This window comes from Sycon ciliatum, chromosome 3 (genome assembly GCF_964019385.1).
Source record: "Sycon ciliatum chromosome 3, ocSycCili1.1, whole genome shotgun sequence".
Taxonomy (NCBI): Eukaryota; Metazoa; Porifera; class Calcarea; order Leucosolenida; family Sycettidae; genus Sycon; species Sycon ciliatum.
The window spans coordinates 9,568,876-9,592,765 of record NC_088645.1 but is presented as its reverse complement, the minus strand read 5'-3'; the positions used below and the strand labels follow the sequence as shown (position 1 = coordinate 9,592,765).

The 23,890-nt window shown below is 47.7% G+C and overlaps 1 protein-coding gene across 3 annotated transcripts; it reads right to left on the bottom strand.

Annotated features, from left to right (window-relative positions):
* Window positions 1-1,103: 1,103 nt before the first annotated feature.
* Window positions 1,104-6,312, bottom strand: LOC135811384 (uncharacterized). 3 transcript variants are annotated; one of them, XM_065324614.1, is made up of 2 exons: window positions 3,975-6,312; window positions 1,104-2,921 (listed from the first exon to the last, which is right to left on the bottom strand). In XM_065324614.1, the coding sequence occupies exons 1-2, from the start codon at window positions 5,918-5,920 to the stop codon at window positions 2,504-2,506; spliced, it is 2,364 nt and encodes a 787-aa protein (XP_065180686.1). In that variant the 5' UTR covers window positions 5,921-6,312; the 3' UTR covers window positions 1,104-2,503. The 3 variants fall into 3 exon arrangements, with proteins under 3 accessions (XP_065180686.1, XP_065180687.1, XP_065180688.1); XM_065324615.1 differs by having other exon boundaries at window positions 1,104-2,897; XM_065324616.1 differs by having other exon boundaries at window positions 2,545-2,908.
* Between the last annotated feature and the right edge of the window lie 17,578 nt (window positions 6,313-23,890).

Below are 23,890 nucleotides of genomic sequence, written 5' to 3'. Positions count from 1 at the left end.
ACGTTCCTCCGCAGAGAACCGATGGGAGAGTTGTGGATTCACCAACAGTCAACACGGTCACCGATACTCAAACATCACCAAGTAGACGACCATTCTCATAATTACAATGTCCGTACTCGACTCCATAATCTAGATGCCATCATGGTGTGCCTGCACAAGCCCCCAGTGATAGCCCACAGGCATGTGTTGGCCATGCCATGTGTTGGCCATGCCATGTGTTGGCCATGCCAATAGCGTGCAACATACAGTGCTCCTCAATGAAATCCAGTCGCCTCAGTCAAGAACACGCCGGGCGTTGCGCAGCCCTAGACCGGCGTTCACTGGGCTGCGAAACGGTACGCGGCGCAAGGCGCAAACTCGAGCGACTCGACTGGATTTCATTGAGGAGCACTGTGAAATAGAGGGTATGACTGTGCCGAATGGACACACACACTCAGGACCTGATTGAAATCCAACACGCTTGATCTAATCACTGTGGCATCATGTAGGACACCGCGCCACGCCAGACAGACTTTAAAAAGCGTACGAGACTGTCGCATGACGTAGGCAGTACAGAGCTACGGGTGTTAGCTCCCGGCTAAACGAAGTCCCCCACACCAGAACACAGGGTTTTATAGTATTGAATATGGAAAGTATTTCGGAACACAGGGGTTTTATAGTAGTGAATATGCGCTCTTCTATACATGGGTGGCTCCCATTGCCAAGGGGAACGAGCGGGAAATACGAATAGTGAGTATGCACGTCTTTGTATAAATACACCTATTACACAGGCACCACACACACACCATTAACAGGCAGTACATCGGAACAATAATACGATAATCCGGGCGTATCTGTAGAGCGGCGTCAGCAGTCGCACATACACCAGCTAGCCTGCAGCTGATCCCCGAGTACAGGAACACCGCATGGAAACGGAGAGGTTAAGACTAGGGCTCAAACGATTAGTCCAATTAACCGGTTGCAGACCGGTTACGAAGAATTAGCGGTTAACCGATAAAGATAACGGTTACGCAGTAACTTTTCAGTCAACTTTTCAAGTATCAGGTCGTTGCTTTTGTGTATGCGTTGTATCTCAACGATACCTCACTCAAGACTTCCAGGCGTACCGCACACAAGCACTCTCAGTCTCAACCACCACGGGCATTACGAGTTTAGATAGATAAACATTACAGTAATGATAGAATAGAATGCATAACGGGTATACGGGTAAGAGAGCTATTGCGACTCTGAGAGAACAACGAAAAACACCAAAGAAAACAACCAAGGAACAAAAACCACTCAAAGCGCTGTCATCAGCAAAACGTGCCAGTCGCGGAAGTTGCACGTAGAATGGCGTCACTGTCCCGGTGTGAGCAACCCAGCAGATCTTGTGTCCCGCGGTGTTCCGGTGAGCGGCCTTCAGACGGTGATATGGTTGCATCGCCCGCCTTCGTTAAGCGAGGAGTCTGAGTGGCCACAGTCGATTTCGTCTCACAGCACGCAAGAGTCCGTCATTGAAGCACGCGTAGCGGCAGTGAATACAGTCAGGCAGTCAGTTGTTTGGCCATGGGAGAATCTTTCGAAGTGGCAACGGGCTTGTGGAGTTGTCGTGCGGATGCTCCAGTGGAAGGAGCCGGCAATCCGCGCTGAGCTGTTCCCTAAAGCAGAAGCTTTCTTGTACCGGTCCATCCAACAAGAGTGTTTCGCGGAGGAAATCGCTATGCTGAAAGAAGGCAACTCCTTGCCTCCTAGTTCTCGCTTGTACAAGTTGTCACCCTTCCTCGATGACGCTGGGTTGCTGCGGGTCGGCGGCAGGCTGCAGGAAAGTGAGCTAGGATATGACGCTAAGCACCCTATCATCCTAACGAAACATCATCTGACCGAGCTCTTGCTGGAGATGGTGCATAAGCAACGATTGCACCAAGGTGTCGAGAGCGTCCTTGCCTTTCTTCAACGCAAGTTTTGGATTCTGTCTGGGCGTCGCCTGCTGAGAAGTGTTACCGAGAGATGCTTTGCTTGCCGTTGGTTCAAGGCCAAAGCAGCAGCCGAGGTGGTGGCGCCCTTACCAGCAGACCGTGTTGAACATCAACAGCCGTTCGGCCTTACAAGCATAGACTACGCCGGTCCTCTTTACGTCCAAACGGGAGAGCGGTCCGCAAAGCGATGGGTCGTGCTCTTTGTATGTGGTACCACTAGAGCAGTTCATCTGGACATGGTGGATAGTCTGTCAACAGAAGCGTTCCTTCTTGTCTATCGCAGATTCGTCGCGCGGCGTGGGAAGCCTTGCAGAATTCGTTCGGACAACGCTACGACGTTCAAGGCTGCCGCGGAGAAGATAGAGGTAGTGTGGAGCTTCAACCCACCTGCAGCACCCTGGTTTGGCGGGTTTTATGAGCGCCTGGTCGCTTGCGTGAAGACACCTCTGAAGAAGGTGTTGGGCAAAGCGCTTCTGAAACCTGAGGAGCTGGCCACAGTCCTGGCGGAGATCGAGGCAGTGGTGAATTCGCGCCCGCTTACGTCCGTATCAACGGACATCGGTGATGACATGGCCTTGACCCCGGCCATGATGATGGGAGATGTCTTTGCACCAGGGGCCCCCGAGGTAGAAGACGGCCTTACAGCTGCACAATTGTCGGCCCGGTTCAGTTACATCATCAATGTCAAGGAGCACCTGAGGAAGCGGTGGCGGGAACAGTACTTGGTCGGCCTCAGCAGCTACCAGTCCGCCCAGGCCCGTCCGATCAAGGCTGGCGAGGTTGTCCTGGTTGTTGACGACAAGAAGAAGCGGCACCTTTGGCGCCTCGGTAGAGTGATAGAGCTGTTCGCTGGTCGAGATGGCAAGAGCCGAGTAGCACGGGTGAAGATTGGTAACAGCACCATGCTCCGGGCAATTCCCCGTCTGGTTCCGTTGGAAGTGGCTGGGGAAAAACTGAAGAAAAAGACTAACATTTATGGCAGCATACGAGCATGCGCGCAACAAAACACAACATAATTATGACAATGACGTAACCGTTACTTGGATCATGTACAAACTATACATGCAACCAAACCCAGTCAAAGCAGAACGCAAAACAAACCAAAATAAACGAAAGGACCACAACAAAATGAGCCTTGAAAAGTCTTTCTACCGATACACAACAGTTGCAAAGTGTGCACTTTCGCGGGCTGTCGCACGCGTACGCAATTTCTGGGCTGTCAACTCGGTCATATCTGGTCTCTTGGCGTGAGAGTATGTATGAATGAGCATGCAAGAGAATGTACAAGTGTGCGTTGTACTGAATAGGGTACATTTTTTGAATGAGTTTAGTCAAATATACGGTTAAAAAAGAGTCCGCAGGATTGCCGTGGCTTATAGGTTATAACCGGTTAACCGACCGTTAGCTCAGCAGTTAACCGTCAGGGGTAAAACCGTGACCGTTTGAGCCCTAGTTGAGACCCACGTTATTTTTCGACGTGACGTGAAAGTTCAACTCGCGCTTTTTTACTTATTAGGCTCGCATGTCGAAAAACAACGCGAGTGACCTGCAGTTCACGTCGAAATTTGGAGTTTTTTTTGTGATGCCAAATTTGACGTGAAATTGTGTGTCACGTCGGAGATAACGTGCATCTTAACCTCTGTAATAAGTTGCCTGTAAGACTAGATGATTGGTTAATTGCCGATATTGTGAAGGTGTTAGAACAATATCCACTGATCCAGGAAATGACCAGGATAGACAAAAAAATACTTGACAGTAACATAAATCAATGCACACGTGTATTTCGTTTGTCCCGGTACTTTTTTGCAAATCGGTCAAGGAGCCAAGTTGTCATTTGAGCAATGTACTAATACTAGTACTGCAATAAAATAGATAGAATCCAAAGCTGAAAATACAATAGAAACATCAATGTTCAGTAGGCTGTATACTCAATACGACTGCTAAGCCACTGCCCCGGTTTCACACATAACATCAAAGCATTCAGAGAGAGCTTGACGGGATCCGTTCTCTCGCACTGACCTCTCAAGGTAGTCCTGACGTACGGCGGTCACCACAAAACCGCTGCTCTCCAGACGGGCTTTCTGGACACTCGCCGGCCCAAAGAGGTCGCCGTTGTCGCCGATATTACGCTCATCCACCACCAGCATGGCAACGACATTCCGGACCCGGAAGCGGACGTCATAGTCAGCTTCAATACCGGAACAGACAGCATGGTGCAGGGTTTTCCTCGTGTGCTGTGCCACCCCGTCCGAATCAGTTGTGTCCGGAGTGTGCAAAGGACACATCGACAGCGATTCCAGGTTACGGTTTGTCTCGGCGAACGGGATCGAGTGCCATTTGCCCCGTGCGGTGACCGCCAGGCAGAAACTCACAGGGTGGCAGCCAGCTAGAAATGGCGTGGTGGAGGGCGGAACGAACCCTGTCTCTAGCAAGCGGTCATCCATGAACATTCCAGCTAGGGCTCTACTGTGGAGTAGAACGAGATGTTGGCAGATCCAGTCGCAGAAGCCTTTCCAAAACACCCGCTTATCCTGGGCGATGGATTCGGCGTTCGCGTCAAAGTGCCGCTCCATCACGGGCAGCAGTTGATACAGCTTGAGCCAGTGCGGTGTGTGAATGGAGCGCATGCCGCTCTTCTGACACTGGTGCTCCAGCCGATTGAGCAGCACCATCAGACAACTGGCTGGCGGTGTATCGTTCAGCACCATGAGCGACCAGTTCAACAGGATAGCCGTGTCGAGGCCTTCTCCCGGCGGCAGCGTGAACTCGGGCCGACCTACGGCAGACACAACGCTGGGCGCCTCGATGCTGTAAGTGGCACACATGTTTGCCATGTACATCAGCTGAACCAGGGAGATTCGCAAGCCGGTGTAGAATCCATCGCTGCCAAGCCGCAAGACCTCCTTGACGAATTGTTCATGGCGACTGCGACACATGACGATACGTCCCGCGAAGCGAATCACATCACCGTCGGGCAGTGCATTCGCACGAGACAACCAGAACGACATGCGGTCCAAGCAGGCAGCTCGAATCTCAGGGTTGGCGTCCATGAAGCTCGCCTGAAACACACCATCTGCCGGCGGCAGAAGAACGTCGCCAGCAAACACGTGACACTTCTTCAGCAGGAGCATGTCACGCGGTCCGGGGTAATGCTTGATTAGGATAAGGCAGTCGATGATCATCAGCTTGGGGATTAGCTGCAGGAGCAAGGCACGCTTCTTGCTCAACTCCAGTGCCAGCGACAGGCTGCTACTCTTGCAGCTCGACAGCAGTCTGAGTACGGTGGTGAGATCTTCCACTGGTGATTCGTCGTGAAGATTGCGAACGCACAGGGCCACGAATGGCACCAGCGACGACAGCCGGGAGATGTGCGGCAGCAAGCGAGCAGTGCGTACCAGCATGCTGGCGAAGTGCCACTCGAAATCCCCGTCGCCATCCATCACGCAGCACCACAGCGCAGAGTCCATGATCTCCGTGCGCTGCACGTCGCCCATGGAATGGTTCTGCTGCACTGCCAGTATGGCCGCCAGGCGCTGCGCCGTCGTCTCTAGTCCCGTCACCATACGCAGCAAGCCGTCGTGCTCTGGCAGCGGGTCCTGCGACAGAATCGCACGCACTTCGGCCACGGCCGGACTGATTGGAATCAGCGAGAGAGGCACGTGCAATAAACTAGAACAAAGTGTTCTGAATGTCATGGGTAAGCGTGCGGACTGTACACAAACCAGAGCTGCTGGTGTTCTTGTTGCTCGCAACGCAGCATTCTTCAGCGATCCTGTCACAGACACGCTTGCTCTGGATACCTTCGCATGGAGCGAATAGCTTGCCAATGATGACCTATGCAACTGCCCAGCACCTGGGAACAGGCCATGCGAACACGCAATCGCACCTGTACTTTGACTGAAGACATCGCCACGTCTCGTGCCAGAGAGATTCCAAGGCACTCGTCGGGACGTTCTCGCCAGCATGCTGCCAGTCAGTGGCCTGTCGACAATCTCAACTCACTGAAGTCGTATACGATGTGAAAGTAGTCACCGTCATTCTCTCTCTCTCTCTCTCTCTCCCTCTCTGCAACAATCCAGTAACCCGAATATTTCAATGCTATAGCAGCTATTGTATGCGACTAAAGTGCATTTCGAGCCAATCAATTATTATTTTCGCTAAATGTTACAGAATAGGAAGTGCTCAGCTTGCAGCCCCATGTAGGGTTGCGCCTCTGGGCGGCTGGACAATAGCAGCCATTGACATTGTATTCACACTAGCTGCTGTGTATCTCGTTCTTACTGCGCGAATAACTGCCTCAGGAGTATCTCAATCAGCCGCTCGCTCCAGTCAATCTAAAACAGAAAACTCATTATGATTCTCGTCCTAAAAAAACTGAAAATGTCTTTGTACATACGTACTAGTATACAAGTACTGTACATGTATGTGTGGTAGTACTGTAGTACTCGTAGTAGTACTGGTACGATTTTTAAAATATCATTGATCACGTGCACGTGCCACGTGAACTGTAGATCTACTGTGTAAGTAACTATTACTAGTTTGCAAGTTCAGCCTGCATCATGCTGTGGCCTATGAGGATGAATATTGCTATGAAGTATGATGCTATGACTTATGAGTATGACTGAGTATGAGTATGAGTAGACCCAGGTGCTCGAAGTCCGTACATGGTATCCTAAGTTCGTACGCCCATAATTTCATGTTCTGTTATTGTATTCGACTCAAATATTTTATGGAGGGGACAGTGTGGTATGTTCTCCTCGCGTAGCAATTTTCAGGGATCTACGATAAGCAGAAGTCCCATACCACGCGAGTGGGTTTTCGAGTGTCCATACGAAATACAAATTGGGTTACATTTCATGCAAAAATCAACTTTGCCAAGACCGATTTCGAACGGACACAGCGTCAAACAGACCTTCACTCAATCATCAAGAGCCAGCTTAGAGCTGACAATGGCCAGAGGAGAAGAATTTACAGAGAACCACCAATCCTTGCAGAAAGGTTGACACTCCTGGCATCTCCACCATTGTTTTCCCGCGGTTTTCACAGCGCAGCTGCTTCTTCTCTGAGCCGACTAAAAACAGCTTGCATTTCGGCAACAAACTACGCTTTTGCAAGAAATACTGGTGGAGGCACATGCCAAACATATCCCTTCGGTGCTTTCGTCGTAACCGAGGGATTGCAAGTTAGCAATTAGCAGAAATATGTGTGTATTTCGAGTCACCTCTGATCAGTACGGACTTAGAGTACCCTCTGCGACAACAAAATTTGATATGAAAAATCAGCGAACTCCAGAGAAACAGATCGGATCGAAAGATGGCCTGGTTCAATCGAGCCTGGCCTCAGAACAAACTTGGACAAGATACCTTCCATCCACGAGCAGGATTCTGGCAAGTGATCATTGCTAGTCACGGTGAGTTTCAGCTCGGCAAACACACACTGTAAAAGTGTACGGACTTCGAGCACCTGGGTCTACGAAGTATGAGGCTCGAGGCTATGACCATGATGACAATCATAGGGCTTGAAAGTGCTACGTCACAGCATAGCAATAATTATTTCAAAAATTCAAAAACTGGATCCACTTGGATCCAGTTTTTGTATGGATCCAAGCACATTTCAAGCCGTCTTACTCACAGCAAGGTGATGTACATGTAGCCAGTGAAACTGACTGATTTGGCTACTGCCAGCCTACTGGGGGCGGGGTTACAACTGGTGGCGAAGTAAAAGTCACCCCTGCATACAACATGAGTGGGTTGCTATGCACCCACATACTGAGGCAATAGCAAAGTCACACCTTAGTGGATCCAAAATAGAAATCTGATGTCAACTTACTACTCCCTGGCCGTTTTTGACGTCATCACTTTCAAGCCCTATTGGTACATACATGTATACATGTACAGTCAAACCTTGTTAGGACGAACTTCAAGGGACTGAACAAATTTGTTTGTCTTATCGGGAGTTCTTCTTATCCAGATCTGACAAAAAATCGATATACATATCAGATGGATTGTATTTACGTGAAGGTGCATGCTGTGGTACATGGGAAGCATGTTATTCTTAGCATAAGCCAGAAACAGGTAAGTACAATGACAAAGTGCAATGAATCACGACTGTGTCGAAAGTTCGTACAACGCACTGATTGATTTGTTCAAAACACGCTTGAAAACAATTTGCACTGTACGTACAATATGACCTCGACTATTGAAAAAAAGAAAAAGAAAAAAGGCAGCCAGCGTACGCGCACGCTCGTGGACCGAAAGTTCGTACTACATGTACATGACCACACTGACTTTGTTCAAATCACACTTGAAAATAGTTCGTCTTCGCGAAAGTTCGCTGTACAGAGGTTCGTCATAAACGAATAATTTTGACTTGAATTGATGCCTGGCCAACCATAGGATTGGCCTTAGTTCGTACTAATGGAAAGTTCGCCTTATCAGTGTTCGTCCTAACGAGGTTTGACTGTACTACTAAAAAATTAATGGTAGTACGAGGTGAATTCCAATTTCTGGACATGAAAATAAAATAGAGGCCCACTGGCTGTGTGTTTTACATTTTTCATATCTTTTTGTATCTATTGTATGGCCTAATCCTTCATCTTTCCAAATATGTGACAATTGCTCATGCTGTGATCCCAGAGACTTTATAGCAGGATGTTTTCGACAGGCCAATTTTTTGGCCTAAATTTCAGTGTATCGAATTCTGGACATGAAAGTAAAATAGCGTCAATAGGCATCCTATACTGCACCATTTTTGTTATATTTTCTATTTGTGGACTGCAGTTGGCCTCTTCACACTTCCAGCTAACAGGTCCAAGACTATACAGCGTCTGAAGTGAAGCGCACATGGGGAAGCCAACAATTCGTCCATTACTTCTTATTTTACTCAAAATTCAAAATTCTCATGCGACATAGTACCACAAACCTCGTTGAAATGCCTCCCAAGAAAAGGCTATCAACAAGGCACCGACACGAGGAGAAATTACAACAGCCCAGCTGTCAACTACAACAAGAAAAAACTTCATCAACCTGACTGACTTGACTCTACACGCGACGAAAAATTATTTTACTCGAAATGTCCAGAAATGTACAATGTCCAGAAATAGCAATTCACCTCATACTAGTAGGCATACCGGGTGTGCGGATAATGCCGGCAGAAGAAATTGGCAGAATTCGGTACTTTTTCTGGTACGCTTCATGCATGTACATGTATGCCTGGTATGTGGATAAAGAAATGGAGCAGGATTCGAGGAATTGCCCGCCATAAGGTTTGTATGGTTCTGCCAATTTCACTTCTTTTCGAGCAGAATCTGCCACCTTTTCGAGCATTATCCGCCAATGCCTAGCGGCAGGAAAAATTTTCAAAACTGGGGACTTTGGTATTACCCGTATACATGCGCATGCATGTTTGGCATGTGCATAAAGAAATTGAGCAGAATGCCAGAATTCAAGGAGATGCCATTACTTTTGCATCATTCTTCCAATTCTTCAATGCGCTAGTATTATAGTACAATGCGTCTGCGCAATCCGCACCAGTCCTAATGAACACTAGGACATTATTCCCGTAGCTACTAGTATGCAGAAGACGTTACTTCAGTGACGTCTGGCGCTAGCCAGGGTCCACACAGCTTTAACTTGGTGTTTGTTTGTTTGTGTCACGCCTGCAACTATCCCGTATCTGTCCCGTAGCTGTCCCGTACCTGTGACCAGTCGACTACAAAGGCTCTACAGGACTGTACATAAATCTGTCCCGTACCTGTACGGCTCTACAGGACTGTACATAACAGCTGCTGGCTCTCGTATCTGTCCCGTACCGTACCTATATTCGTCGTATTATGTATACGACTCCCTGATGTAGAGAGAGATTTGGAAAGAAATGGGGAGACGGGGAGGAAATTAAATTAGAATAGCCGCCGCGCCGAATAGGTGATGCGTCAGCAAAAACATACTTAAAGAAATAGGGAGACGAGGAGGAAATTAAATTAGAATAGACACCGAATAGGTGATAGGATGCGTCAGCAAAAACATACCTTGGAAGAGAGATCCCGTCGTCTCCAAAATAAGCGTGAACGGGCGATTCAGCGCCGGTCACAGGAAACGTCGGAAGAGAGATCCTGTCTACTCCAGAACGCCCGTGAACGGGCGATTCAGCGTCGGTCACAGGAAACGTCGGAAGAGAGATCCCGTCGACTCCAGAACGCCCGTGATCGGCAGAGTCAGCGCCGCTCACAGGAAACGTCAGGACAGACATCCCGTCGAGTCCAGATCGCCCGTGATCGGCAAAGTCAGCGCCGTTCACAGGAAACGTCAGGAGAGACATCCCGTCGAGTCCAGATCGCCCGTGATCGGCAGACTCAGCGCCGGTCACAGGAAACGTCAGGACAGACATCTCGTCGAGTCCAGATCGCCCGTGATCGGCAGAGTCAGCGCCGGTCACAGGAAACGTCAGGACAGACATCCCGTCGACTCCAGAAACAATGAATCGTTGGCCCATGGACGCGCCTTGTGCAAGAACAGAAGGAGCTCCCATTGTACCAATTTCCGGAAGAGGACAAAATGATGTAACAATCGGTCCAAAAGATCGTGTATTCTCAAGGAAGAATGGACAAATCAAATTATTTACGTCCAGCCATGAATTGGGATTTGGAATTACATTCCATAAAGTGCAAGGACAAACTCTTTCCAAGGTTATCTTATGCCTTGAAAAACCACAAAGGAAAGATGGAAAGCTTAGCACTGCTTCTCTCTATGTAGGCCGATGACCAGGGTAAGGAAAAATTCAGATATGCGCATATTTCCATTATCTAATGGTACTTCATTGAATCATTAATTAAATTTAAAAATAGACACGAAATTAACGCAATGGAGAAACCGATATAATTCATTTGGGCAATGGGTCCATAGTTCAACGCTTCAATGATCATGTATATTTTGTCCTTTATTAAGTCTCGATTTCGTGGATCTGTACAAATGGCAAGTGGTCGGTATTGTTGTGTTATTGTTGTTGAACACCGCACAACACCGTATACCTTATCTCTAAGCCCAGTTTCTTGTAGAACCCAGTATTTGTTATAAGGGCACTCCAAGTGCATGTGGGCTTCAAAGTTCAAAGATATCCAAGCGCAGTCAACCCACGCCCACCGCTCTACCAAGTCTACTTCACCTTGCTACCGGTATTTGCCATGAATATTCCCGGCAGTTTCCAATTCCCCGCGTGAGTAACTTCAATAAGCTTGTGTATTGTGTTAGTCATAGGTGCTTCTGCCTGCAGTTGTGTTCTTGTTCGTTTTCCCTTTTGTGTTAATTGATATCCTTTTGTGATATTTCGGGTGCATCAAACTTATCAGCCTTACTGTCTTGTGTAGGATACTTAGTGCGGACCTGCTCACTCTTCCATATTTTTCTTGCATAATGTCTGTGCGGTGTGTAAGAACCATCGGCGACTCGGATCCCAATGTTGTGTTATGTGTTGCGTTTTTCTCTATTGACTTCGACTTCGCGTGGTGCACAGAACCATCACTTTTCAGATACAGCAACCCCCTCCACCACCGCCTCAACCACAAAGCGCACCACAACGTAAACCACCCACCCAACCACGTCTGTCGCCAGAGGATGCTCGCCGCACCATCCAACGGCGCCGCAACATCCGGCAAGCCCGCTCTGTGGCTAGGTCACGGCGACGGGCAGCAGTCCGTCTCCAGCAGCGGGCCCGGGTGGTCCCTCCCCCGCCCACCACGCCTCCACCGCCACCGGTAAACCCGTCGGCCAGGTTCGACCAGTTGGGTCAAGAACCCGAACTGGTCTCCGAGGCCGAATGGTCGGATTAAAGGTAGAGTACTCATTTTGTGCATGTGGGTGTATGCCGAATGTGTGCATGCAGGTTTATGTATGTGCGACTGTGCGTGGTTCTGTACAGGTGTGTTTGTTACAATTTACAATTTGTTCAAAGACTAATTATTTTTATTCCATATTTGGATCACTCACCTGCATGCGTTAGTTTATACACATCTCATAACCCCCATACATGTATTTGTCCCATTTTCCCACCACCCCTGCATGCAATAGTTTATACACATTTCATAACCCCTCAATGTGCGGACAGAACTGTGTCGTCCTTCGTATCCTATTTTTATCGCTCTCTTTTTTCTCCTTTTTTTCCCCCAACCCTCTTTCCCTGTAACATAATAACATATTCGCTGCCTTGTCATTGAACATCTGTGCTCGTTTTGATTAGCGAATTCAAATAAAGTATACAAACAAACAAACAATGTAGTGGAGGGGAGAGGAAACAGGGACCAGTGTGACTGGGCAGGAGGTAAAATTGAGGACGTCGCGCACTCTTAGATAGAACTATGTTGAAATTATTGAGGGTTTCCGGGTATTTGTGGGTGAAATGGTAAAACGGTTTGATTTACATTGACAAACAATCTGCTGCGAGCAGAATAAGTAACTTTCAATTGTCGCTAATATACATGTACATTAAGATAAAGAAGAAATTCAACACCATCTCAAGAGCTAGACAATAAAGCAGGGAGTCGTAAAATACCGGTAAAGCCTGGAAAAGAGACCATAGGTGACAAAACAGGACGTGGTAGACCAAATTTTTCGGAATTTTCGGAATGCAGCGGTATCTGATGTCGATGGTGGACTGGTGGTACAGTGTGTAACATACTCTCGATATAACTGCTTTCTCCCACGATTTTATCGTACTGTTGTACGACATGCTATGCGATATCCTTTAAAGGGGAAGTATAACCTAAAATCAAATTTTCACCAGTTGTAGTCTTTGGGGTGCTGAGTCGAATGGTCTTGGTCCGAGGAAGCTGCGACGCTCCCTTCCTACTTGAATCCCAATCGAACTCGCGCACTTCCACCGAAACTGGGTGACTGCGCCCTACTAGATGGGGATTTGTATGCAAAATGTCACTAAAAGCGCCATTTCGTTCTTATAAAAGCACGGATGACCGCGATTGGCCCATATGTTGTAGTCTTTTGGACGCTGAGTCGACTGGTTTTGGTCCGAAAAGGCTGCGATGCAGCGTTCCTCCTTTATTCCCAATCGAACATGGTTGAACAAGCGGTCACGTGCTCCTGGGTGCCCAAATCACCTGGTCACCGCGCCAGCAGGCGACAACTTTCACACCAAGGTTCAACTCGAGTTCAACTCGAGTGACAGGACTGCACCCAAAAAAGGTCAAACAGGCTAGTAAGTTGTACCCTGCAGGCACGGTGACCAGGTGACTGGTGTACGCAGGAGCACGTGACCGCTTCTTCAACCATGTTCGATTGGGAATAAAGGAGGAACGCTGCATCGCAGCCTTTTCGGACCAAAACCAGTCGACTCAGCGTCCAAAAGACTACACCATATGGGCCAATGGCGGTCATCCGTGCTTTTATAAGAACGAAATGGCGCTTTTAGTGACATTTTGCATACAAATCCCAATCTAGTAGGGCGCAGTCACCCAGTTTCGGTGGAAGTGCGCGAGTTCGATTGGGATTCAAGTAGGAAGGGAGCGTCGCAGCTTCCTCGGACCAAGACCATTCGACTCAGCACCCAGAAGACTACAACTGGTGAAAATTTGATTTTAGGGTATACTTCCCCTTAAAAAAAATTATAATAAACGAAGAACAGCCTCTTTTACGGGCAAAAGCAACACAGTATGATGAAAACCGTATACCGTACAACACCGTATAGACATGTACGTGTATATATGCTCCAAATAACCCCCCCAGTACGGCATTTTGACATTTACATTGTATAAAACAATCTACATGCGAGCAGAATAAGTAATTTACAATTGTCCCTACTATAGATCAAGATGAAGAAAAAAGATTCAACATCATCGCAAGAGCTAGAGGATATTCGACCTTGGAGTAAGGCCTGGATAAGGGACTATTGGTCCGTTTTTTACAAAGGCAATGGCCGGTTAGGGTTTATCGGGTGTTAGCGGCCGTCGTGAGTTCCCTTCGGGAACGGACACGATAATTTACTTTACTTTTTTTTAATGGCCAGTTAAAACAACATGTGGTGGACCAGGTGTTTTCGGAATTTTCAAATTCCGGATCTGTGCCTCTAAATCCGGAAATCGCCGAAATCACCGACAAGAAACGTGACGGAAAACAAAAAACACCGGGACCATCCCAGACCAAACGTGGACAAGGAAAAAGAAACAAACCGCTCTATCATCAAGGTGTATATCTATCTGTTTCGTCGACATGCCTGGCGGTATCCCGTACCTGTCCCGTACCGTACCGTACCATCAATATGTGTATGTTGTGGCAGACGGACCTCCGACTAGCGCTATCCCGTACCTCTCCCTATCACCGTAAATACACAAGGCGACGGCGCCAGACATCGACACGGTGTTGTACGGTAGAAGGATGTCGTATAGCATGTCGTACAACACTATGATGAAATTGTAGGAGCAACCAACGACCACTTAGGCTGTGTTTACATGAGAAATTTCAACCCGGGTCGAGTTCAGCCCGGGTTGAAAGTCTGTACGATAGACAAAAGAGGTGAGAGTTTACATGAAGACAGTTGACCCGGGTCAAATACTGATATGCCGCCAAAAGTCCACTTCTACACGAATCTACAGTTCCGTATAGTCACGTGAATCTGAAATTTGCATGTGCAGTGCCGTTCAAACCTGGCGCGAGATACGCACAGAAGTGCGTTTGTACAATTCTCTTCCGAGGCGAAATTTCAACCCGGGTCAAGCGCAATGCGTCATGTAAAGCCTAGTTCACATTCGACGGGGCGCGACGGGACGCGACGAAAGGATCGACGGGAAGCGACGGGACGGTCTGACGGCGTCCAATGTGAACACCAGGAACGGGAACGCAACCGTACTACCGTACAGATCGGGAAGCGACGGGAAGAGTTGGATCGATCCAACTTTTCATACCGTAGACGGGCGTAGACGGGGACGCAAGCGTACAAAACGGCTGCAATTCGAGTGTGAACAGGAGACGGCGTCGTGCGCCGACTGCTCCCGATTCGTACTTGGAAATTTTTAGCATTTCGAACACTGCGCTTCCCATGATAACTCACAGAATGGCTAGCACGACTTGAGTTGAATTTTAGCAACATAAGATCTCATGTCACTTATGGTATTTAGGGATAGTTCAGAAGCGTGACAGACGAACTATTCTATCATTTCCTGGGGCTATTATTTGAATGCCACAACTTTGAGGGCTAATTGTTTGTTCTTCACGAAAAACTGGTATTGTGAACTTGATTCCGCTTCTTTCAAGGAGAAATAATTGAAAAGAAGTCCCGAAAAACGAGAAATTAGGTCCAAAAGTCACCCCGTCACGGACCGTGCCTTATGACTCGCGCCGTTCGACGGTGAACGTCGCAACGACTTTTTTTTTTTTTTTTTTTTTACTACAAAGCACTGGCCAGCAACATAAAAGGGGAGGTAGACAAAAGTGGACAAGCGAACTTTGACAACACAGCGGAGCGTGGCATGCGTGCCGATGAGGTAGGTCAACCTCCCCCGACCTAGTGGTCTCGGGTTCAACAGTTGGTCTACGCATCAGGAAGGGGAAATGGACAGAGAAAGGGAGAATGAGCATGAGGAGCTTCCCAGAGGAAGAGTGAGAGAGAGAGAGAGAGAGAGAGAGAGAGAGAGAGAGAGAGAGAGAGAGAGAGAGAGAGAGAGAGAGAGACAGAAAATGATAATAATAGAGACAACCGGTTATTCTCAGTGCTGGTGGACTTCAGTGGCCCATAGCCAATTGGTCTGGCGGAGGTGATGGTAGGCCTTGGTCTTGAATGTCGGCAATTTCTTGAGAGTTGGGCGTTCGGCGAGGATTGGGGCAGGCAGTGTGTTCCAGCTCTCCAGGACAAAGTATGGGAAGGAGCGGCGGATGAACTCTGGACTGGAGGCTGGCAGAGGAGTTGCGAGTTGGAAAGAGTGGCCACCGAGGGACTGGCGTTGCCGGCGCGTCCGGTGTGCAGCGTTAACTCTTGCTGGGGGAGGTACCATGTTGGTAAGCAGAGCTGGACCTGGTATGCATTGCAGCTTATACAGGTAGCACAGCCCGTAAACATGCCTTCGGATTGCCAGGCTGGGGAGCAATGAGGGGCCAATAACCTTCATGGCTCGACGCTGGACCAGGTCCAGCTGATGGAGGTGACAATGTGCAGCACTTGCCCAGACGAGAGGGGCGTACTCCATTATAGGCCGTACAAATCCTTTGTACACAGTTAGGCGCCCTGCACTGTCCAGGATCCGAGATGCCTTTCGGAGCAGGCCGAGTCGCTGGTTGGCTCTAACGGCAAGGGAACGGATGTGGGCCCGGAAGGAGAGAGTACTGTCAAATAACACTCCTAGCAGCTTGAGCTGAGGGCTCTCAGGCACCTGCATGCCATCAAATGTGAGCTGTGGGACATCCAGGGATGGTCTGTGGCGGTCAAGGAGTATTGCCTGAGATTTTGATGGCTCGAACTTTATCTTCCATTGGGCACCCCAAGTCTGCAGGCGGTCCATAGATGCTTGGAGGCTATTGCAAGCAGCAGCGATGGTATCTGGGTTTCTGATTAGGGCATAGAGTGTTGTATCGTCCGCATAGACAGCTAGACTGGAGCCTGGGGCTAAACACTGTTCTGCATCGTTTACATATAACAGGAAAAGAGTGGGACCTAGGAGGCTACCCTGGGGCACTCCAGCCTTGATCGGGAACAGTGGGGAGGACTGACCGCCAACTGTCGTGTCGTACGAATCGTACAGGATTTTACAGCTCACCCCAGCCCTCCCGACAAGCCCTTACGTACCGTCGGCGTTGCGTCGAATGTGAACTAGGCTCAAACGCGCCATTCATTTTGTGCACATGGCGGGTTGAAATCTGACCCGGGTCGAACTCAACCCGGGTTGAAACGCTGCATGTAAACACAGCCTTTTAATCTATATCTGTATATGTGTTTATGGATTCTCCACAGGCCTTAGACTAAATCGAGGGAGTCTCCGTCAACAGCTTATGAAGAAGAAGCTGAGGAGAAAAATAAAAATAGGAAATAGAATGATGCGGTATATCGTATTGTGAGTGATAGTCAGGCCAAGTTTCCGAAGATCAGTAGCGAGTGCTATCCCGAGCATAATGTTAGCATTACGAAAGCATAGACAGGATGCCTAGTACAGGCGAGCCAAGTTGCTGAAAGCTCCACAGGCAACCATGCATTCGGCCGTCAGCAGCAGTTAAGCACAAGCACACTATCAACGTAAGGACATTACTTTTTTATTGTATTGTATCGTATTGTATGGACTTACCTCATTGGCTCAACAGCTTAATGTATTGCTACAAAAAGGCCAGAAAATCCGAATGATGAGGTATATTATGCTCGGCAGGCCGCGAAAGAGGGGGCCTTACCTGGAGACTTAATCGCGCGGGTAGAGCGAAACTGAGCACCCTGGGATGCGAGCAGCTTTTTAGTACTCCCGGGTCCAAAATCTCACCACCAGGCCGGGCTGATCAAAACGTCTGCCGGTTCTACAGCCTACAAACGTGGATCTGCCGACACTGTGCTGTCGACGACATGTCCGGCAAGGCACCTCCTTGCGTGAAAGCAAGGAACGCTTTTTTTTAGAAAGGAAGCTTCTTCTCCAAAATTTAAAATTTTTGAAAATTATTCCTTCTGAAAATATCATCGCGTTCTTGACCTCGAAGCTGACTGCTGAATGCGATTAGGAAAGAAGATTGCTGAAGATACACCAGACTGATTCTGGCAAGCCGTCTGTCGTCTAGATATGCAGTTGCTCGTCATGGTCAGCAATCTTTCTCGTTTGTCCTTTCGTTTTCCTGACCACGATAATGACAAGCAGCTCTCATGCTCAGGTTAGTGCTGTACTTGTATGTCTGGGCACACAACACATCTGAGATTCACCCACTGACGTTATCGAACTAAAGAATGCAGCAAGGGTTCCTCGGATTCTCTTCAGTTTCGGAGCAAATTTCCTTCACTTTCACCCTCTCAGTCTCTTCCCCATGCCCTCCATGCATGCACAATCGAGTTTGCATTTCAAGTGTTGTTTTTACTTTGGCAGTGCGTTCGATAACGTAAGGACAGTCTAAGTTAGGTGTTCTTCTCTGGCTTCAGGCTTATTGGACGTGTAAAAATTCTAAAAACAAGCTTCCATATGCTAAACGCAGATCCCTATGAATACGGTTCTGCTGGACAATCATGTTTACACCAATCTACACTCTGTGCTGTCACAGCATCCACAACTGATCCTCTCTCTCTCTCTCTCTGAATTAACTATTTGATAAAGCCAATCTTTAAATCGCTGTTGCACAGGATCTCGGGTGGGAAGAAGCAATGAATCGATACATGGCATTGTGAAGAAAAGAAGAACAAATTCACCTTGCACGTGAGACTCGGTTAGAAAGACTGAGTTTCTGCATTCATAAGAATGTCACCCCCCCCCCCCCCGGGGATCATGATAAAGAAAACATATGTCGTGAAAATGACTGAAAGAACCAAAGAAGTATTTGATCTTCCAGCCAGCTTAGCCTGGCACTACCATACTAGCAGTGCTACCAAGTACCAGCCCTCCATATTTTTCTGTATTTGTACGGAAAATCACTCCTTGTGCGCACTACAGAAATTGAGCAAATGGTATAGAAAATCGGAGAGGATCACTCAGCTGTGTAGAAGCATTGCAAGTGTAAGCTGAGCGATGAATAGTCTTGTACCAAAGCGAGTGCATGCCGTACCACAACAACATGTACATGTAGCACAAAAATAATAATGTTGTGAGTGCAAGTCACACATGTTTTACACTACCAAATGCAGCCACCGACATGCATGTGCGTGTCAAAAAACTTTACAGTGCAAGTATGCATGCAATGTACACGGCAGTACGCAAAACACTGCAAGATACGGAAAATCAGAAGTCTGAGTACGCAAAACAGACTCAATTGGTGGGCAGCTCTGTACTGGCCTGTACGGAGGGAGTGAATCTCAATGTGTGCAATGCACGCACTTTGGCCCACAGTGAAAACTATGCAAGTCGTGTTGGTTTGCAGGATGAATGTGAGTCCTTTTAGACAAGCGCCTTAGTGGAGTAGCCCACCGAAAGAAGAGTACTTGACTCCGCGAAGTGGAGTCTGCGCATACAACAGTGAGGGGGTAAAATTAGCTATGACTGATTCTGCATGTGTTCTGCATGTTTGTCACATGACGCTAGCAGATAGGCATACCTGTTGTTCCAAAAAGATGCTTATGTCAGTGTCTGAATATGTCGTGTACCAGATTATTGTTGCCAGGATCTCACGGTGAGAGTCGGACTTGGATAATATTATGGTATCAATAGATTATCAATATCATACATCACCATGTACCACCCAAAGTATAATAGCCGAAGGACCAGTTTGTGTGGTGGTGTATGATTTCGTGAGCAAGATGAAGTGGCTACAGATTTGTCTTATATAACACCCTAAGAAAAGATCATCAATTATGGGGGAAGTGATTCTGGTAGCATGTTGTATCCAGTGTGGCATGACAAAGACTCCCTCGATTTAGCCTAAGGCCTGTGAAGAATCCGTAAATTCATAAATACAATACATACAGGCATCGCAACCTTTGGATTATATGCACTTTTGCTTGCCTCCTGGAGTGTGGTTGTACCTTGGTTCACTGTATTAGAATAAAGTAGACTTTGTTTTTCGAATTCGTTTCTACATGTATAACATAAGGTTTCTTTCTGTTGCTGCTATGTCTTTTCATGTGTTTTACAGGATTGCCATATGTTGATGAATTTTCAGCCGTGGTCGACTTTTGCCCCTCCTGTTTGATTGGCAATTGCAGTCAACCTGGGGAATACTGACCCTCGATTGTGAATGAGAAAAGTGCCGCTATTCACATTGTTGTTACTCGTGAGGTTGGAAGTATGCAATCAAATGTTCACTAGATCTGAAGATTGTGTCGTTATTTGCGAGTTGTTTTGTAAACCCGAGGTAGATTATTCACAAGGTTGATTGTACATGCTATGGGATGTACAATAACTAACCAAACAAGAATGGTGTAACAATGATTTGAGTCCATATCCAATTGGATGAACCTAGAGTGCATGATCCATTCCAGAAAGGCGACTTCAGTGAGTCTTGAATTGTCAGCAGCATCATACTTCCATTGAGCTTTTTTCTTTTTCGAAACGACCCTCTCTTTTCAATTCGAACGAAGGTCAACATACGATTATGGCAGGCATGCATGCACTGATCTTCACTGTATACATGTGCATGTATACTGTACTGTAGTCTGTACAGTCAACTAGTCATGTTCCACTTGGCTTCCATAGGTGCAACTTGGCTTACGGTAAGTATCACTACAAGTGCATAGTAGCCCCCCCCCCCCCCCCCCCCCGGGAGTGCGCGTGAACGGCAACTGTGAACTGGTAAAATAATTATTCGACACCTTTGTTCGTTTCGATGGAGAAGGTTCATCTGGCAAATAATGGCCTTCGTTGCACTCCTAGCCCCAGGAGCAAAATTTTCACTCCTTGGCTGCCTGTTTGAGCCGTCCTTGTGGAAGGGTTGATTTATGCATGCCCGCATATACATGTAGACCTTATTCAATAAACGTCACAATCACGTGAACCAGGGTCCCGGGAACCAGGGAGCGGCTAGAGACCTGCACTCAGTGCACAGTGGACTTGGCGTGGGAACATAGGAGTAGAAAAATACCGGTATTTTGCTACTCCCTCGTACGAACTGGGCCTTTCTTGCCACTCGTTTCACGTACGCGTGCCCCAGCTTACAACAAATCCCTGGAGGCGAGTCCAAAAATCACGTTATCGAATAAGGTCTATAGAAACACAGATCACGTAGAACTACCCAATCCGGGGTCAAAACTCACAACGTTTTGGGTGCTTAGGTCTCATGTCGTCTCCCCAGGTGCTATGAATCCCTGATGCACATGTATCTACACAATGTAACCGTAATTCGACCAATATTGCGGACGATGACCCCCCCCCCCCCCCGGCAAACAGAAAGTCGCTATGTCCTGGCCGAGTTTATCTTTTAATTTAATGGTTTTCTCGGTTGGGATTTCATACCTGACAACCATCCCGATTTGGCCAGGACTGTCCCAATATCGAGGGCGGTAACAGGCACCCAAAAGTGCACTAGTTCCATGCCTCACCGCGAGCTACATTTGTATACATTTTCATGCCTAGGTATGTCATTCGATCTCAGGTTTGCAAAGGTTGGCAGATATGGGATTTGTAGAGTGACCAGTTTTGACTATTACCACCTGCTGTGCAGAAGTGTCATTCCTACATCCTGGCTGCAAACGTACCCCCTCCCCCCCCCCCCCCCCCCCACACACACCACCACCAACAATGTTCGATCCTATTTACAGAACCTCACTCTATATGAAAGTGTAGCAGAGGCAATGCCAAAGTAAAAACAACATTTAAAATGCAAGCTGCATTGTGCATGCATGCAGGGCATGGGGAAGAGACTGAGAGGGTGAAAGTGAAGGAAATTTGTTCCGAAATCAAGAGAATCCGAGGAACCCTTGCTGCATTCTTCAGTTCGATAACGTCAGTGGGTGAATCTCAGATGTGTTGTGTGCCCAGACATACAAGTACAGCACTAACCTGAGCATGAGAGCTGCTTGTCATCATTGTGGTCAGGAAAACGAAAGGACGAACGAGGACGATTGCTGACCATGACGAACAACTGCACATCTAGACGACAGACGGCTTGCCAGAATCAGTCTGGTGTATCTTCAGCAATCTTCTTTCCTAATCGCAGTCAGCAGTCAGCTTCGAGGTCAAGAACTGGATGATATTTTCAGAAGGAATAATTTTCAATAATTTTAAATTTTGGAGAAGAAGCTCCCTTTCTAAAAAAAGCGTTCCTTGCTTTCACGCAAGGAGGTGCCTTGCCCGACATGTCGTCGACAGCACAGTGTCAGCAGATCCACGTTTTTAGGCTGCAGAACCGGCAGACGTTTTGATCAGCCCGGCCTGGTGGTGAGATTTTGGACCCGGGAGTACTAAAAAGCTGCTCGCATCCCAGGGTGCTCAGTTTCGCTCTACCCGCGCGATTAAGTCTCCAGGTTAGGCCCCCTCTTTCGCGGCCTGCCGAGCATAATATACCTCGAATGATGCATGATTGAGCAATGGATGCGTGTGACATGTGGCCAATCAACGGAAAAAAAACCATTTCCATCACTTCTAATAACATGTACGATGAGCTAGGCAAAAAAGCATAGCGTAGGGCCCTGAGCTTCCAAGCTCTCTCGTTTTTAGAACCTAACATTTTTGTTCCCTTCTCTTCATGGGCTCACACAGGCCCTTCATAATTATTATTGCTGTCTTAGTCATTTTTACTTTACCGTGAATTCCCTATAAGAGCCCATGAAGAGAAGGGAACGAAAATGGTCGGTTCTAAAATTTCCTAGTCCTCATTTGGACTGGCGTGGATTGCGCAGATGCATGTACGCATATTGCATTAAAGAATAGATGACTTGCACAAAGATTGTCTGGGTTCGAGACGGGGCAAGTGGACCTTCTGACTCTGACTTTCCCACCTTTTGAGTTCGTGACTTTCGAAGTTTCGCTTTTTTTCCTGACGAACACTGAGCTAGTTTTTTTGGCTAGAGAGTAGAGTTGTTTTGATTCGACTTATATCGTCATGCCGAAGCGCTGCTGCGCTCCTGAATGAACTAGCAGACGAGAGATGGAACTGAGGCTCCCATTCCATACGTTCCTTTCCGAGCCGGCCGGGCGGGAGGCAGAAAAATGAGGGAATATTATTTTAGTATCATTGGTGTAGGCTGCAACAAGCACGTCGTGGTCCTGAAGTGTGACTACTAATGTCTTTCCCGCAGTGGAAGCGAAGTCAAGCACAACGAAAGTTTGTGGACGTCTGAGAAAGAACTCGATTCCCTTTCAATCGGCTGCACTAGCTCCAGAGCGACCCTCTCCTGAGGACAGACTGCGGAGAGGCCAGGAACCTGCCGAGTGACGAGTGCAAGCCCAAACCACGAAAATGAAGGGTGGAAGGACTGAGTATGAGAGCCAGATGGCCTTTAGTAGTGCTTCAAGTAGTATCTGAGTTGAAGGAGAGAACAAGTGTGCTGGAGAAACGCTGCGAAGTCCTCAGGCCTGATGTGTACTAGCTACTGTTGAAGTCTCACTTTTTTCGATATGAACATTTCATCAGCCCTTACTCTGAGCAGCTGTATCTAGGCTTGGATCTAGGCCTGAGACATATCGTTGTAAACCTTACTGAAGCCATATGTATCCGATGCCTGGCTCTAGTGAGAAAGCAGTTTGGCGCAGGCTCGCAAACTATGATTGAATCAGGGAGTGGTGGAAAGTCACATTATACCTCTTCATGATTAGCTGGTGATGACGACGATGCGGCTCCGGCTGGGTCTCATGGGAAAGTAACTTGCATACCTGTTTAGTTGCAACGAGGCAACGGTACCCCATGTACTGAACACATGATTGAACTACATTTCATCTCCTGGAAGAATGTGGAACAAATAGTGCCAGAGTGTGTCTGATACACATCACAGTCTGCTGAGTATGTTCATTATTGTGGACGTAACAGAACTGCGTTGTGAGGTACCTTCTGCGTTGGACCTACAGTTGAGCCACTACTCTTCTTACAAATTCCATACAACAGTGAAAGGATTTGTTGGAGCATCATCAAACAGTGCATTCACCTTCATCATATACTGGCTCCGTTGCCTACAGTAATTCACATTTTGACAGGGCGCGCTGGGACGATACGGAAGGAGCGGCGGGAACCATTGAAGTGCTCATGATGCTGGTTAGCAGAGACGGATGTGAGTGTCAGGAACGGGAACGCAACCGCACTACTGTACAGATCAGGAAGCGATGGAAGAGTTGAATCTGTTCAGCCTTCCATGCCGTGTACAGGGACACAAGCGTAAAAATGGCTTCATTTCGAATGTGA

Coding starts and splice junctions, on each gene's coding strand:
- LOC135811384 (XM_065324614.1), bottom strand. CDS start 5,920: ATGCTGGCGAGAACGTCCCGACGAGTGCCTTGGAATCTCTCTGGCACG. Junction 2,922..3,974: donor CGTCAGGACTACCTTGAGAG/GTCAGTGCGAGA, acceptor CATAAATGTTAG/TCTTTTTCTTCAGTTTTTCC.